The 14,692-nt window shown below is 38.5% G+C and overlaps 1 protein-coding gene across 6 annotated transcripts in view; it reads left to right on the top strand.

Annotated features, from left to right (window-relative positions):
* The window catches only part of diaph2 (diaphanous-related formin 2), a 440,846-nt gene that overhangs the window by 332,177 nt on the left and 93,977 nt on the right, over positions 1–14,692 (top strand). For all 6 annotated transcript variants that reach the window (XM_088009428.1, XM_088009427.1, XM_088009429.1 and 3 more), the window contains one exon: positions 13,632–13,796. In XM_088009428.1, coding sequence (XP_087865554.1) covers positions 13,632–13,796 — 165 coding nt within the window. The remainder of the gene's footprint in view (positions 1–13,631; positions 13,797–14,692) is intronic.

The raw sequence follows: 14,692 nt of genomic DNA, 5'->3' as shown, positions 1-14,692 counted from the left end.
ACTAATTGCACCTTTTTGTAATCCCAAATCCCTGGAAAAAAAAAAAAAAGACAATATGCAGGGATATGCTGTAGCATCTTCACCTTTAACTGCGTCTGTCTTTTCTTTTCTTTTTCCTCACAAGAAAATGAGATTTCACTGGGAATAACCGTTTTTCCATGTTCATTAAATATTTTCCTGATCACGTTTTAACTTTTCAAGATTTGAACGGCAGGAAGGCAGCAATCGTGTTTCACTCAGATACGTCTCTCTTTCTAACATCCTTGAGAATATTTGGATAAATTAAAGCACACCGCAAAAGGTTCAAGTGAAGAAAGCGCCATGCTAAATTTATGTACCTTGGAGGAAGATCTCTGTGCTGTGACAGTTTTTACAAATGGAACCCATGTGTAATTTTTTTTTTTTTTTTTGTAAAACTGGAAGACTGAAGAAGTGAAGCTTTGAGGGATTACTAAAGGAAAGAAGAAGAAAGACGTAGCAGGGAGATGAACTGGTGATGGAGTTAATTTAATTCTCACATCGCAGGAAAAAGTGTGTCACCAGCAGTCTGCTTTCTGAATCCGTCTTCTCCGTGGCTCAGGTGTGAATGTCTATGCATCCTTAAACACAGTTGCCAAGATTTACAGTCTCGATCTTTGTGGTGTTAATTCCAGGAAACGTCTGAATTTTACCATCATTTGGTCAGGGGACATATTCATATTAATGAATGTTTGCTTGTAAAAACATGTGTGAGAAACACATGGAAGACAGCTGGCGCAAGCATCCATTATTCCCGACAGGAATGCATTTTCGGTGTCTGTGTTCTGTCACTCATTAGGCACTAATCATTGGCAAATCTACTTGCCTTCTAGCGAGCGCGTCGCACTGTATTCCCTGTCAATTATATTTCTCTCTTTCTGCATCATGTTCCGGTTTCTCTTTCTTTTTCTTTTTTTTTTTGAATGGTGACTTCCTCAAAGCTCCTCTGTCCACCCGCTGAGCCACATGACACAAAAAAAAAACCTCTTGGGAAGATCATTTTATCTTACTCTTGATTGCCAGATAATTATCAGTTAATTATTTAGAGCCTTAAATTAATTTGCTAAAAATAGTCTCTGTGCCTCTGTGCTGCCAGTGGAGACGGCTCCATTATTCCTTTCTCCCCAGTCTGCATCTCTCCGTTCTTCACTCCGAGACTTTGACAGCTACTCATGCAACTCGTGTCAGACTGTAATCTAATAAAGAACAGGGTTGTTCAATTGTATTTAAATGGGAAGCGGTTTTTTTGAGAGGCCATGCTCAGATTGTGTGACATTATCATTGTTATCTCCACCATGGCTTCACCTGGGAATTGGATGCAGTTGCACCCTGTCACTGAGGGACAGCGATGATGTACTGAATTGCATTTTAGTTTCCAACAACCACCTCAGGTTCTCCATCCACAGATTTTTCAGTGGACAATTTGTGGCTCACTATCCTTGGATTTTTCTGTGACTCCAAATTATTCGAAGAAAATTTGCAAATTCACTTTTCTTTTTTTTCCCCGTAGAGCATATTGAAAATATTCTAAGAAAAATGCAGCTTGGGAAGCTGACAGCAGTCTCTAGACGGTTTCCACAGTGCGTATTAAAGCACATTAAGGTATATTAAAATAGGCAGTTATGAGTGTTTTTAGAGGGTGTCTCATGTATTTGCTGATTTCAGCTATTCGCAGGTGGTTGTGATCCCTAAACCCCACAAATACCAAGGGTCCACTGTTCTTTTTTTATTACTTATATTCATTGGTTTCGGTTCTGATCCGTTTTTAGGCCAGTTGGCGCCTATTAAATAGTGGATTCTGACCCTCTCAGCAACTTCCTGCTGGGTTCTATTAAAGCAGCTACTTTTTTGTACAGGTCTGGCAGTAATCAGCCTGGGTATGACTACAGAAACTTAACTCATTCGTCCCAAAAAGGCTGTAAATGTCGGTTAGTTCATAATTCAGCAAGAGGGCAATTATACTTTTCACACAAAGCTGCGTTGTAGACTTTTCCCTCCTTAATATATGAAATCATATATTAAAAACCTTTATTTATTCGCATATTTGTCTGGTATTGAGAAATGTGGCACAAATATTCCTGGTCAACCCTGTTAGGCCACTACTGTTTATAATGCACTGGATTTAACATCCTAATACGTTGTCAGTAGACGTAAAATGATGCGTTGTCATGAGAAGAGGTTTCATAAAACAGGAAGTAAGTGACGTTTTTGCAAAAACAAAGAATAACCACCTTTACATGACAGTTAACAGTATAAATATTTCATTGTTAAACAGTTTTTAATTTAGCCTACTGTAGTATAGAATTACCAGTTTCAGGTTTTATCATTATGTGTTTTTGAACTAGAAATGATCAAATTCAGGTTAGAGTCCTTAAGAAAACAAAGAGGACACTCCAAATCAAATCCTATTTTTAGTGTTTAGCTCACTCTGTTAATGCAAGATGGCTGCTCAAACTCTACTTCCTTTTGTACTTCAAAATAAGAGTCCTGAACATTCAGGGTGTAAAGCCTAGATCTCTCAGAGCTTATAACACTAATATTACATATACTGACCTCATTAGATACCTACAGAGGGCATATTAAAATGTCAAAAGAAATTAATGGTCAATTTGTGTTAATATCTTAGTGTCAATAATGGAAATAAATTTTCCAGACATTTTTGTACCCCAGAATCTAACTGCTTAATAACAGTCATTGTCGCTTGCCGATCCTCCTTTTAGCCGCGCTTGTTTCCATATTTCAGTTAGAGCACATTACTGACTCGGCATGTTTGTTGTGATATTCTGGAGTGAAAGAAATCTTTTTACCTCCCCCTCCTTTACTCTCAGGACACTTCATTAGGCTGACAGTGTTGTGAACAAAGAAATGTGCTGTAAGTGGTCTTATAATGGGATTCATTGGCTTAAAGAATCGAAATTTACCCCCTCCTCCTCACCGCCCCCCCTCTGCAGAGGCACGCACGCGCACACACACACACACACACACGCAGAGGGAACCGGGGGCCAAACAGGCTGACCTGCTGAATGGGTTTGTGCTGTGGTAATGATAAGGCTATTGAATGGAGCTGTACTCTGTCACGGTAGCTGCTGGGGCAGTGGTCTGACTGAAGGAATCTGATCAATATTGCTTCTCTCCCTCTTTCTCCTTTGTTTCGTTTGCAGGCCATCTTTTATCACTCCTGGTGCAATCCTTTCTCTGTTCACAAGCTGGGGGGGTAAAAAAGGTCTTATCCTATAATTAACTAGTTGTACTTGGAGATAAAGTTTAGGTCATTATTATCAGTCAGTGAGAACAATCTGGTTCCTTTTGCCTTGGTTATAAGAAGAGATGTTATGGAACAAATAAATAAATCAATATGGAATTTTATCTCATCTTACCAATTTATGCACAAAGTACCGACACAGGCCTCGGTAGATGTCAAATGCCTCCTCTTTTCACCAACAAGTGACTTGGATTCATCAGTCTTTATGTTTTGTGAATTAATTTTATGCATCTGTAGCATCTGGCCTTTGCTCTCATTCCCACATGCAATCTCTTCATTTTATTGCCGGGTCACAGTATTTAAAATCTAAAAATATAATTTACATTAAATGAAGATATTCAACAATGGTTCGTGTTTTGATCACAAGGTTGAATCAGACGAGCGAGAAGGCTGGAGTTTTTATGTTCTTATCAAAGGCGGCTTTATCCACTTGACTTCATTTTTAAGGTTAGATACACTGCAATACATTAATTTAAATGTGTTATTTTGTTGCAAGCCTTCTTTACTAATGTGATTTGAAAAGCTTATTTATAGGCTTTTATAGTTTGACCTTTGCTCATGTGCTTTTACAGATGTATAACTTGATGAAAAGCTTGTAAATACTCAGAATGGCAATTAATGTCAAATTCTTTTAATGCTGTGTTTGAACTATTAATGTTCAGAGTAAAATAATCATATAGCAATCAGTTTAATATTTTAGCTGTGTTTGGCTAAATATTCATAGAGCATTTGTATATGTTTGAGCCTCTAATTATAATGTTTGCCATGTATGTAGAAAACAATCCAAAATAATATCAAAACGTGTCAGCCGCTTCATTTTTAGAACATTTTGAGATTATTTGTTGTTCCTCTTTGCAAACTGTAATTACAGCCAATGGTAAATAACGAGAGTAAACCTCTAAATAGTGACTAATCCATAGATCATCATGGTTGTGAGATGTCCGCTTTAGCTGCAGTCAGCTGCTTGCAAAGGTTTGATGAAGGCTTGTTAAATTTAAATTCAGACATTTTGAACAATGAAGCACAAATATTCAGAAACAAAGCAGGAAAGACAAAAAACAAAAAAAAAATGCAGGCCAGTCACTGTGATTCATCTCCGTCACTGTTGCATCCAGCTACACAGGCGCTGGGATGTGCCAGAAAAGAAGTAAATACCATATGCAATACTCAAAGAAATATCTATATAATCCCTGAGCAACATGACAGAACAAGTATTTTAAATTGATGGGGCTGCAAAGAACAACCTGTTTGCCTTACTGTTAACCATGAGAAGAGGAAGACCCAGGTCAAATTAGACATAATATATCATTTAAAGCCATATGTAGAACTATTTGTTTTCTTTATTATAGGATTCCACTCATTCTCCCACCGTATTCAACAAGGCTGATAGAGGTATTTATTGGAAAACATAAAAACTACTTATGGATGTTTTATATACACATTAAAACTGACATATGTGCATGCTGCTTCAAATAGGCATGTTGAAAATCTGTAAAAAAACAAAAAAAAAACTGTCTACAAGCTGTCCATAAAACACCATCTCTTGGAAGTCATTGTAATGTTAGGTAGGAATTGATGTTTACCGATCACATCAAGGGGAACAAGAGACTTGACCTTTTAAAATTTGACAAGTGTGAATGTTGTAAACACAGAGGATTTGCCCCGTCCTGAAGCTGCTGTGCGGAAATTATAAAACAGGCACAAGCTTATTGTTGTGGCATTAGATCACTTTGTTCCAAGCTCAAGAAAAGGAAGTAATCATAAATGGTTATCAAGAAAAACGTGCATGTGTGTGTGCACGCGCTTCACAATATCATGTCAGAACTGACAGAAAATAATTTTCCTGACTGCCTATTTTAAACAGCCTATCCATGATTCAACAGGTCATCCCCACGGTCCTAATCCTCTCATTCCTAATTTATATACTGTCTTTTCCTTTATGAGATGTAGTCATTACATCCACCAGTTTCCCCCTCACTGAGTTGTTAAAACACCAGCTGGGTGCTTTAGTGAAGAGCTTTGAATGCCTAAGCAGAAGCAACCTTCCTCTCTGCACGTATAAATATTTCAGGGACAGATGGGCAGAATAAATTGACAGTAAAATTGACATTAAATCTCCCTTCTAATTTCCAGAGAAAGAAGAGGTAGAGGCTGTAGGTGAGAAGATGATGAGGACTTACGAGGGGATAAAAATCTAAGCTCCTCTGTCAAAGCAGGAAATATAACTTGCTGAACCTGTCAGGTGTGGAAAATATGTTCTTAATTTTATTTGCACACAGCTCTGCAGGTTCTTCTGCTGTGTTTCCTAAAGTTTAGGCTTCCAAACATTGAACAACATCAGTAAGGCGTACTGTCACCACGACTGTAACACCGTGCATATACCTAACCTGAAGTGCCATATGGTTTGTTGCGCAGAGCCATCTGGGAAGTCGTTTGAGGAAAGCGGTAAAGGACAGGTACTTTCAAAGAGTGCTTGGCAGGTTATCGGATAAACCACCTGTCTATAACCTTCTCCCATGACTGAATTTTAACAATGAACCACACATCAACGGAGGATGACAAGTTGATCCAGATTGGATGCATTTTGGCTTAGAAGTTGTTGTTTTTTTTACCTGAGGATATTTTCAAAATTATGAAGATTAACTGTTAGAACCAAGTTGTTTTTACTGTGGGGAAAATAAGTTTTTGATACAGGGCTGATTTTCCAGGCTTTGCGACATACAAAAATTGGGGAGTTCTGTAATTTTCACCGTATGTACACCTCAAATGGGAAATAACATTGTGTTATTTTAAATAGTTAATTAGAAAGAAATAAGTATTGGATACAACAGAAATAGTCGTTGATCAGGTTTTCACATGATGCAGCAGTGGATGTGAAAATCTATTGGGTTACTATTTATTGTGATAAAATCCAAATTACGTATCATGTAAAAAGCATAAAACATGATTTTCTGGATTTTTCTTAGTTTATGTCTGTCATTGTATTGTTGTAATTATATTTTCATACGTCTCAATTCAGTTTAATCTGAGTAAAACTCAACAAATTGGCAGTTTATCAAATACTTATTTCCCCCAATGTGTGTGTGTATATATATATATATATATATATATATATATATATATATATATATATATATATATATATATATATATATATATATATATCCTCTCTAATGCTAATTTACATTGACATTGCATTGAAGCAATGGGCAGTGGTGTATTTCCTTCACTAAGCTGCACTTCAATATCGAAAGTAGTTGTCGAATGAAGTTCTCAATCCAACTGTAGGATTATACAAGAATACTAAGCATTTGAAATGCTGAAATTATGATAGAAAAAATTCCTTCTGATCTGTGTCTTTTCTGTGACACCAGGCAACATGAGTATCTTACAACGATCAGCAGAAACATTCTCCATTGGGAAATTAATTAGCAAAACTGTTTGATTTAGATCCAACATGAAATTGTGGGCGTAGCTTGCATTGTTATGTAAAAAAAAAAAAAAAGAGAAAAGGACTTCTGAAGTTTTTGTTAAATTTCTGCCTAAATCATTGTTACTCCAAGGCTGCAGAGTCTTCTATTGTAATGTCCACTATCGTTTCTGCCTTAAGGAACAATCTTCCTCGGTTGTTCAGTGCATCAAGCTCTGGCTCAAAGTGCAATACTTTGTAAAATATTGGATGCATTGTAGTGGTATTGAGTTCATACGCCGAGTTTTCCCACGGATTGAATTGTTGTGATTTTTCTGCTCTTGTGACATTATACGGACCAACAGCAGGAGAGAAAGGGGAAGATTTTCAGTTGTAGGAGAAAACGTCTTCCATTTCCTTGCCAGAAATTTAGCCTCAGGCTAGCTCTAATTTTCTGTGTAAATGTTGGTTTAGCGCGTATTAAATTGCAGGATGATTGCTTTGTTTTTTATGACTCCTGAATTAATTTAAAGCTGAAGTTATTTGTTTTCTTGCAAAGCAAGCTTGCTTGGTCGAAACATTCACAGCAAATTCATTGATTCAGATCAATGAATTTGTATTAATAATCGCCGTCACTTTAATCCATTACGTGAGGTCATTTCTCAGTGTGATTCCTTCCCTACGCTCACTTTTGACTTTCATTCGCTAGAACACCGAAAACACCAGAAGAACACCAAAACAAAAGAGTTTGGTATCTATTTCAAGCTCTCTTGTGTTTATTTTAAGACAAGCAATGAACTTCAGTAAAATGATATGTTCCATCAGACATGCAGTGCTAAGTCTCTGTCATGACTCTGTACTCCATTCCTTCATCCTCTTCTTAGTCAGCATGATGGCTTGTGTCCAGTCAGTGGGCAGTCTTGGTGTAATTTGGCCCAGAGGGGCTGCTGGCAGTAGGTGGGGGGATAAAGGGAGCAGGCATAGTGGGGTTTGGAGAAAAGCAGGCTTAGTGTGGGGCCTTGGATGCAGTGGCCAATGAGCACATAGGAAAAGCATTAAATAAACATTAATGGAACTAGGTTACAGGAGACTTATTAGGAAGGCTTTTTGGGCCCCCACTGTAGGGTTTTATGTCGCACTTTAATAACTCTCTCATGCACACAGGTAAACAAACCAGGTAATTTATTGCCATCCTCATAGGTGGCCAATGTGAACACAGTTTTTACTTTGCTGTGGTCCATAAATTGATTCTTCTCTGTGTTTCATCATGTGAATGAATAGCGTGTGGCTCCAAAAAGGAGACTACAAATCTGATTTGGATCCAGTTTTGATGTCAGTTTGTGATGTTAAAAATGAGTGTGCCTAATCGCAGCTTAGTAATTTCAACATACCCTTTTCTGGCATGTCAAAAAGATAAATAGTGACTGATTAAATTGCAGTAATGAGGACTCTGGGGCAGGACAAAAACCTAAATCTGGATTTTACAAGGACAGAAAGTAACTGCAGTTTATAGCGAGTAGGAAGAAAGGCAGAGCAGAGCCCAGAATCTGAAAAAATATTTTATTTCCTGACTATTTCTCATTCAGATTGCTCAATGCTCTTATTAATGCATTTCTTTGGGATTTCTTGGGAATTTAATTAGACAGATCAACATAAAGTAGAACATAAATGGGAAGTGACATTTTTTTTCAAGGATTTTGAAATGTTTAAAATAATAAGAATAAAAATAACTTTTCATAATTGTTTTTGTTTAATTTCTAAAGAGGATCTTAGGACCCCAACCGTGTTGACTTATTGCAACAGTTGGGCTCCCATCCCTCTTTGAGAACTGCTGCCTTACTTCAAACTATAATTCTTACCACTTCTCTTTTGGCAATGTTTTTTTTTTTATTTTTTTTTGTTTTTGTTTTTTGTCAACTCTTTGTAAAGATCAAATTTGTGGTTGGCAAAAACTTTAACAAAGTCACTTGAGCTGTGGGTCTCTGCAGACTGCAGACTCTCCAGAGTCACCTCCTCTTTGACTTCTGTAGGTAATTTGATTGAGCTGGATTTTATATAGAGGAATCAGAGTAAAGGGGGTTTGAATGCAAAATGCTTGTCACACATTATATCATTTTAATTTTTGAACCATGCATCATTTTCCGTTTCACAGCTAAGTGCTACTTTCCGTCTGTTACATACAATAGAAAATGGAAATGTTTTTAAAGCAGAGTCGCAGCTTTAAATCCTCGTCAGTGTTTGCTGTATGGAGCCCCTTCAGCCTCAGGGCTGTTGTCCTTCTCTGCCTTGGTAGGGTTTAATGCAGGGCAAGCTGTCCTCCTGTGAGGACAGCCTGAAGAGAAGAGCGAAGACTGACAGAGTTGGGGAGCAACCAAAGACTGCCTAATGCCTTACCTTGTGACCCGGCGTGCCCACTCCAAGCCCAAGTGGTGTGAATACGAGACCTGGTTCAGACAGAATACTTGTGAAAGTCCACTCTGAGCAGGAAAGAGGGGATTTGTTGTCTGAGAGCGAGAATTGAATGGAGAGAATATCAAGTGAGGGTGTAGAAAGAGAATTATAATGAGTTTTTTTCCTTTGACTGAGACAGGGTGTAAAAACAGGGAAGTAAAAGAAACAGAAAGAAAACAAAGTGTCCTACAGTGAAAAGAAAGAAAAGTGTAATTGACAGCTGGACAGTGAAAGAATGGTAGCATGACAGTAAGACCGTACATTTTCAGTATATATATATATATATATATATATATATATATATATATATATATAAAATGTGTGTGAGTATGTTTGCCTTCTCATTCTGTTTTTGTATGCATGCTGGATGGCGGCTCCAGCGTGCAGGTTGTGTTGCTGCAGGATAGTGTGCGTCAGGCTCCATCAATATGACATGTCTTTGATGTGGAAATATGAAGAGCAAAAGCCCAGCCAGCTTCAGTCCAGTCCCCAGCGGGACACATCTACCACAGTGCATACGTGGGCATTTCAGGGAGTGAGATGGGAAGGGGAGTAAATCGGGGAAAATAAAACATCCAGAGAGCCACAAGCTACATCAGGCACCGCAAGTAATTAAGTAAAATTTAAGTTTGATAGCACATTCCCTGAAAAAAAAAAACACACACAATACAAGATTGCAATCATAAAATCCTGAAGCCTTGTATGTGGCAATGCTAAAGGCTATTGATCACAGGACCTCGGTGACGATGCAGAGCCCTGTGACTTGGAACCAGGATGTAGGTTTTATGTTCAAGGAGCACAGACATGTGACTCAGATCCGTTTTTTTTTCTTCTTCTTTGTTTGCTGATGTGGATATCTGACTTTTTCATAACAGTCTGACTGACCCATTTCCAATATTTTCACCAAAAAATTAAAAAAACAAAAAAAAAAAATCTGATTTGTGCCATAATCATATGTGGTACTAAATCAGAAATGATTATGATAGTCTTGAATTGTTATTTCAATTCACAGATGGCTGCGTCTATTATTACTACCATAAGCAGTGTGGGGTTGTACACCATACACAGAAACAACAGGGGCTCTTATGCAGAACCTTGAGGTTCACCGTAGTGGAGTGGAGTATTACTTGTGATTTGTGACTTGTGACTTGTGACTACAGAATAGCGTCCGTTTGATAAATTGTAAGTTCTCGAAGTGATTTTTTTTTTTTTACATTTACTCCCCCCGCCCCCAGAACTAAAGGAGTGATAAACATATTGTAAACATGTAATGGAAACATTATAGTGGTGTGCTTTTTTTATTCCTTTGATTCCTTGACATGATTATGATGATCATTTTCTGCACCCCCTTTTTCATATGATTTTAAACAATTCGTATTTATTTTTTTCATTCTAACCTAATTTAGCAAAGTTTTTTTTTTAAAAAGCCGTATATTTCTATGATGTGCTAGCTGCATTTTAGATTCTAAAAAGTTATTTTTCCACTTACCCATAAAAAAAATCACAACTCCAGTACTGCAAAACTCAAGAGTCCTTTTGATGTTGAAAAGATATGTTACTTTGGCAAAGTTTTACTTTCACATCCATCCGCTGGGGCTCTCTAGAAAAGAAGGGGAGATTGAGGGAGGTGTACAAAGGAAGAGATAACAGAGGTCTGACAGGAGCAATGGGGGTAAATCGCGTCCAGGCAGACATGGATACAGAGAGACGGAAGAATAAGTCCATTCGCTGCCCAATGTTCTGACTGTCCCAGTGTGACCTTACAAAAAAAAATTCAACAAATCTACACCTCCTCCTCCTCCACATGCGCAAAACTCCAAAAAACACCCCTGCAATTGTGTGGTTTTGGATCAATGTAATATGCTTTGCTCATGACATCATTGGTGAGTTTTTAGCTGGGGAAACAGAAAAATCCCAAATACAGCATTGATTATAAACTAGCAAAGCAGGACATGTTGGAAAGCTGCGTGGCCTCCACACAATAATAGCAGACTGTTCAAAAAGAACAATGTCTTGATAACTGTTTGGCCCTGGTAATCGCAGGCCACATGCTGTCCCACCTGACCATGGATGTTGCCAAGGCGACTGTAAAAGAACACTAATTGCCTATAACTGCACCCAGACTCAGATGCTGGGACCTTCGTAGGAGTAACACAAGCAAGCAGTGAAGTGTTGTCAAATGATGGCCTTTAATAATCGGTTGACTGCAACAGCATCAATTTAGAGTGGATTGCAGTGGGAAACACATAAGAAAGACAAACACATTTAATTAGATGAATTTTGTATTATTAATCTTTAATTTCCATTGTTGCTCTTTACTTTGCAGTCTTTTATTTTGCATGTGCATCCAGCAATTCCTCTGGCATGAACACTAACACTCCAAATAGACAAATACAGAGACTGATTTTGTACTTCCTGTCATCAGGTGGCGCTGCAGGTATTGCACTTTACCTGCCCCAATTGAAACCTTGTTTTGCCTTATAGATATTTTCCATCTGTATTCCAATGTATAGGACAATTTAAATTAGTATAAATTAAATTCAGTAGTTACACACATAATAGATTGAAATTGTAAGCAGAACCAAAAGCTTCTTATCGCTTTGATATAAATTACATGTTTTTTTTTTTCTGTTTTAAGGAAAAAAACGAGACAACTGAGAGGAAAAATACTCCACCAGTAATGTAATACTAAAAATACACTTTAAAATCGTATGGATTACATCTCATTCATAAACTTCACTTTTCTCAAATTCTCATCTGATATTGAAGAGTTGGAGTAATTTTGGTTGATTGGTTAATCCTGTTAGTTCACCACTCTAATATTGTCTTCTTATTCTGTGGATAACAACTTTCACAGCTAAATCGTTTCAGAGAAGCCTTAGAAATAACCTGTAACTGAGGGTTGCCAGCCGTCCCATACTGAACCAATACGGGACGCGATTTGTTCCGTATTCTACAAATATGTAATAATAAAGAAGTGTTTCCCGAGTATATTATATAGTAGGCTGCCCCAGTCATTGTTTGACTCACGGTAACACACACTTCCAGCCGGAAGATTATTTGCGTTGCACGGACATAACGTCCAATTTTCAAGTTCGGCCCGTGGGGATGTTATTGATTGATGATGATGCCCAGGTTTTCATCGTTTTTGGGGGACCAATAAGGATCCTTAAAATGACTGGCGCGATGCCTGGAGTACGGCAGCCTTTCTCCTCCAGGAGCTGCTGGTTGGAAGCGCTGCAGGAGTATTTATACAGGTGAGCAGATAGACTGAACACGGCGGGCGGCGGAGTAGTTGATGGTTACAGTATAAGTGTAGCTTTACGGAAGAACCGCACAATAAATTTAATATCATCCCGGTCTGAACAAACGAGTGGCTCAGCTCATCGTAGCGATACATGGCTGGTAGATGAGTTTCTTTGTGGGAGAACAAAGGTGCCATAAATATCCCGTGTTGCTCCCCACGTTCTTATTTCGTCCCCTGGTCTATCGGTCGTGTTTTTATAAAACACCTGAATATCGTACTGATCTATGTGTCAGCAAAAAAGAAATAAAAATATTTTATCATCACACTTTGCTGTCTTTAGCATCGTGTGCCTGCAGACTGTCCACCAGCTGAGCTGCACTGTGCTACTGTACGTGTGCACTCTATGGTTATAAGTGCTCTTAGCTGTTCACCTCACTTAGGTTTGATGATTGTGGAGGCAGGATGAGTTTTGCTCTTGATGCAAGTGGTTGTTTATGAAGTTATGCTGTCTTTTTTTTTTTTTTTCCGTCCTTGCGTGTGCGTGAGTTTCATATTCATCCTTCACGACAAATATAGCCAGCACCAATAACAACTATCGGCCTAAAATGAGTAAAAAGCTGTAATTTCAAGATGACCAGAGTGTGTTAATGAAATTCCTGCTCAAGGTCTCCTTTTTTCCACGTTTGTGTCCTCTACATGTGTGTTCACGTAAATCTGCACCGCATCGCTCTCATCCCGCTCAGGGTGGGAGTCTTGTAGTGCCCCAGTGCAGTCTCCATGAGGTCAATGGCTGCTGTGATAATGTTTAACTGATGCCGGCTGTCAATACTCATTCACCGGGAGAAAAGTCCTCCGCCTGTTCAGTAAATTACACAGTGCAACGTGAGCTGTGAGGTTCAAAACAACCTGACCCCACTGTTGTTGTGCGAAACAATAGAACAATGACTGCAATCAGCTTTTCCAGCAACCATCTGTGTCATGCTGCTGCCTACAAAACACCTTTCCATTACTTCAGGGCTGCTGCTATTAGCTCTCCTTGTCATTGACTCCAAAGTGAGATGAAGACCCTCCTTTATCCATTTTTTTTTTCTTTCTTCTGCTGACCTTGACTTAGGTGGGTCTTAAAAATACTGTACGGCAACATATGTGTGACATTTCCCTGCTATTGCTGGTTACCGTAGCATTTTAATGTCTGTGTTTGAGGCGCTGCGTTTTCCGTTTTCCTTGACTCCCCCTTTTTTCACGGCTTCTCCAAACATTCTCGGGAGCAGTACGAGAAGCTGTCCACCATGCACAAGAACATGCAGAAGCTGTACGAGAGCATCGGCAGCTACTTCGCATTCGACCCCCACTCAGTCAGCGTGGAGGATTTCTTCGGAGAGCTGGCCAACTTCCGCTTCCTCTTCATGGTGAGTTTAAAACGACGGCACATGTACTCTGTTCCTAGAAAGCAGACACACGGCGCCTAGCAGCGGCCACCACCCACACATGCACATGCCTTTGCACTCGCTTGCTTGCACACATTGGGTGTTAGTGAAATGAGAGCTGGTTGCACATGCTCACATTTTCATCAAACTTTGCAGCAGGACCCCACAGATGGTGAAAAATTACAATGTTCTCATTGAAACTGAATGTTAAATTGGGATTACAATTAGAGGAGCATCCCAGTAAATTAGAATAGGATGGAGAGCTTAATTTTTTTGTCTCTAATTCATTTCAGGATGTGACTCTCATAAACACACTCTGATATATAAATCCCAGACTGAAGGGTGTGAACTGCAGAAATAAAAACTTGAAGTGTCACTGCATGTGTAGGGAATCTTCTTCTGAACTAAACTACTGAAATAAATTAGCATTCGTTCTCATATTATGGCCTCTTTTTATGATTTTTATTAAGGAAATGCTGAAAACAAATGGCATAGCTAAGACAGATTGAAGATTTCACTTTTTTTGTCAGTAGTGTTCACCTCTCGTTTGTAGTAAAGCCTTCCATCTCAAAATGTCCTGACCCTGGTGTAATAACTAAGACCTTTTCTTACGAATTAAGATTACTTTAAGGCATCAACATTTCATCTCCTTTGTTATTTTTGTCATACTTGACAGACCATAACTTAAGTCTGAAATAGAGCGTTGAAGGTGATTTTGTCCCACTGCAATTCCAGAAGTCATCAATGTTTGTTTGTTTGTTTTTTTTCTTTCACTTGAGAAACAATCATTTCAGCTTGCCAACTTCAAAATACAGGAAGGTTTTCAGTCCAAAACAGTGCCACACTTTGTATTCAGACTTTATATTTCCAATATGGTT

This window comes from Poecilia mexicana, unplaced genomic scaffold, assembly GCF_051168715.1.
Source record: "Poecilia mexicana isolate PSO_F unplaced genomic scaffold, ASM5116871v1 scaffold_10, whole genome shotgun sequence".
In the NCBI taxonomy this organism is placed as follows: Eukaryota; Metazoa; Chordata; class Actinopteri; order Cyprinodontiformes; family Poeciliidae; genus Poecilia; species Poecilia mexicana.
The sequence above is the reverse complement of the archived record's forward strand: the minus strand, read 5'-3'. Positions and strand labels throughout refer to the sequence as shown.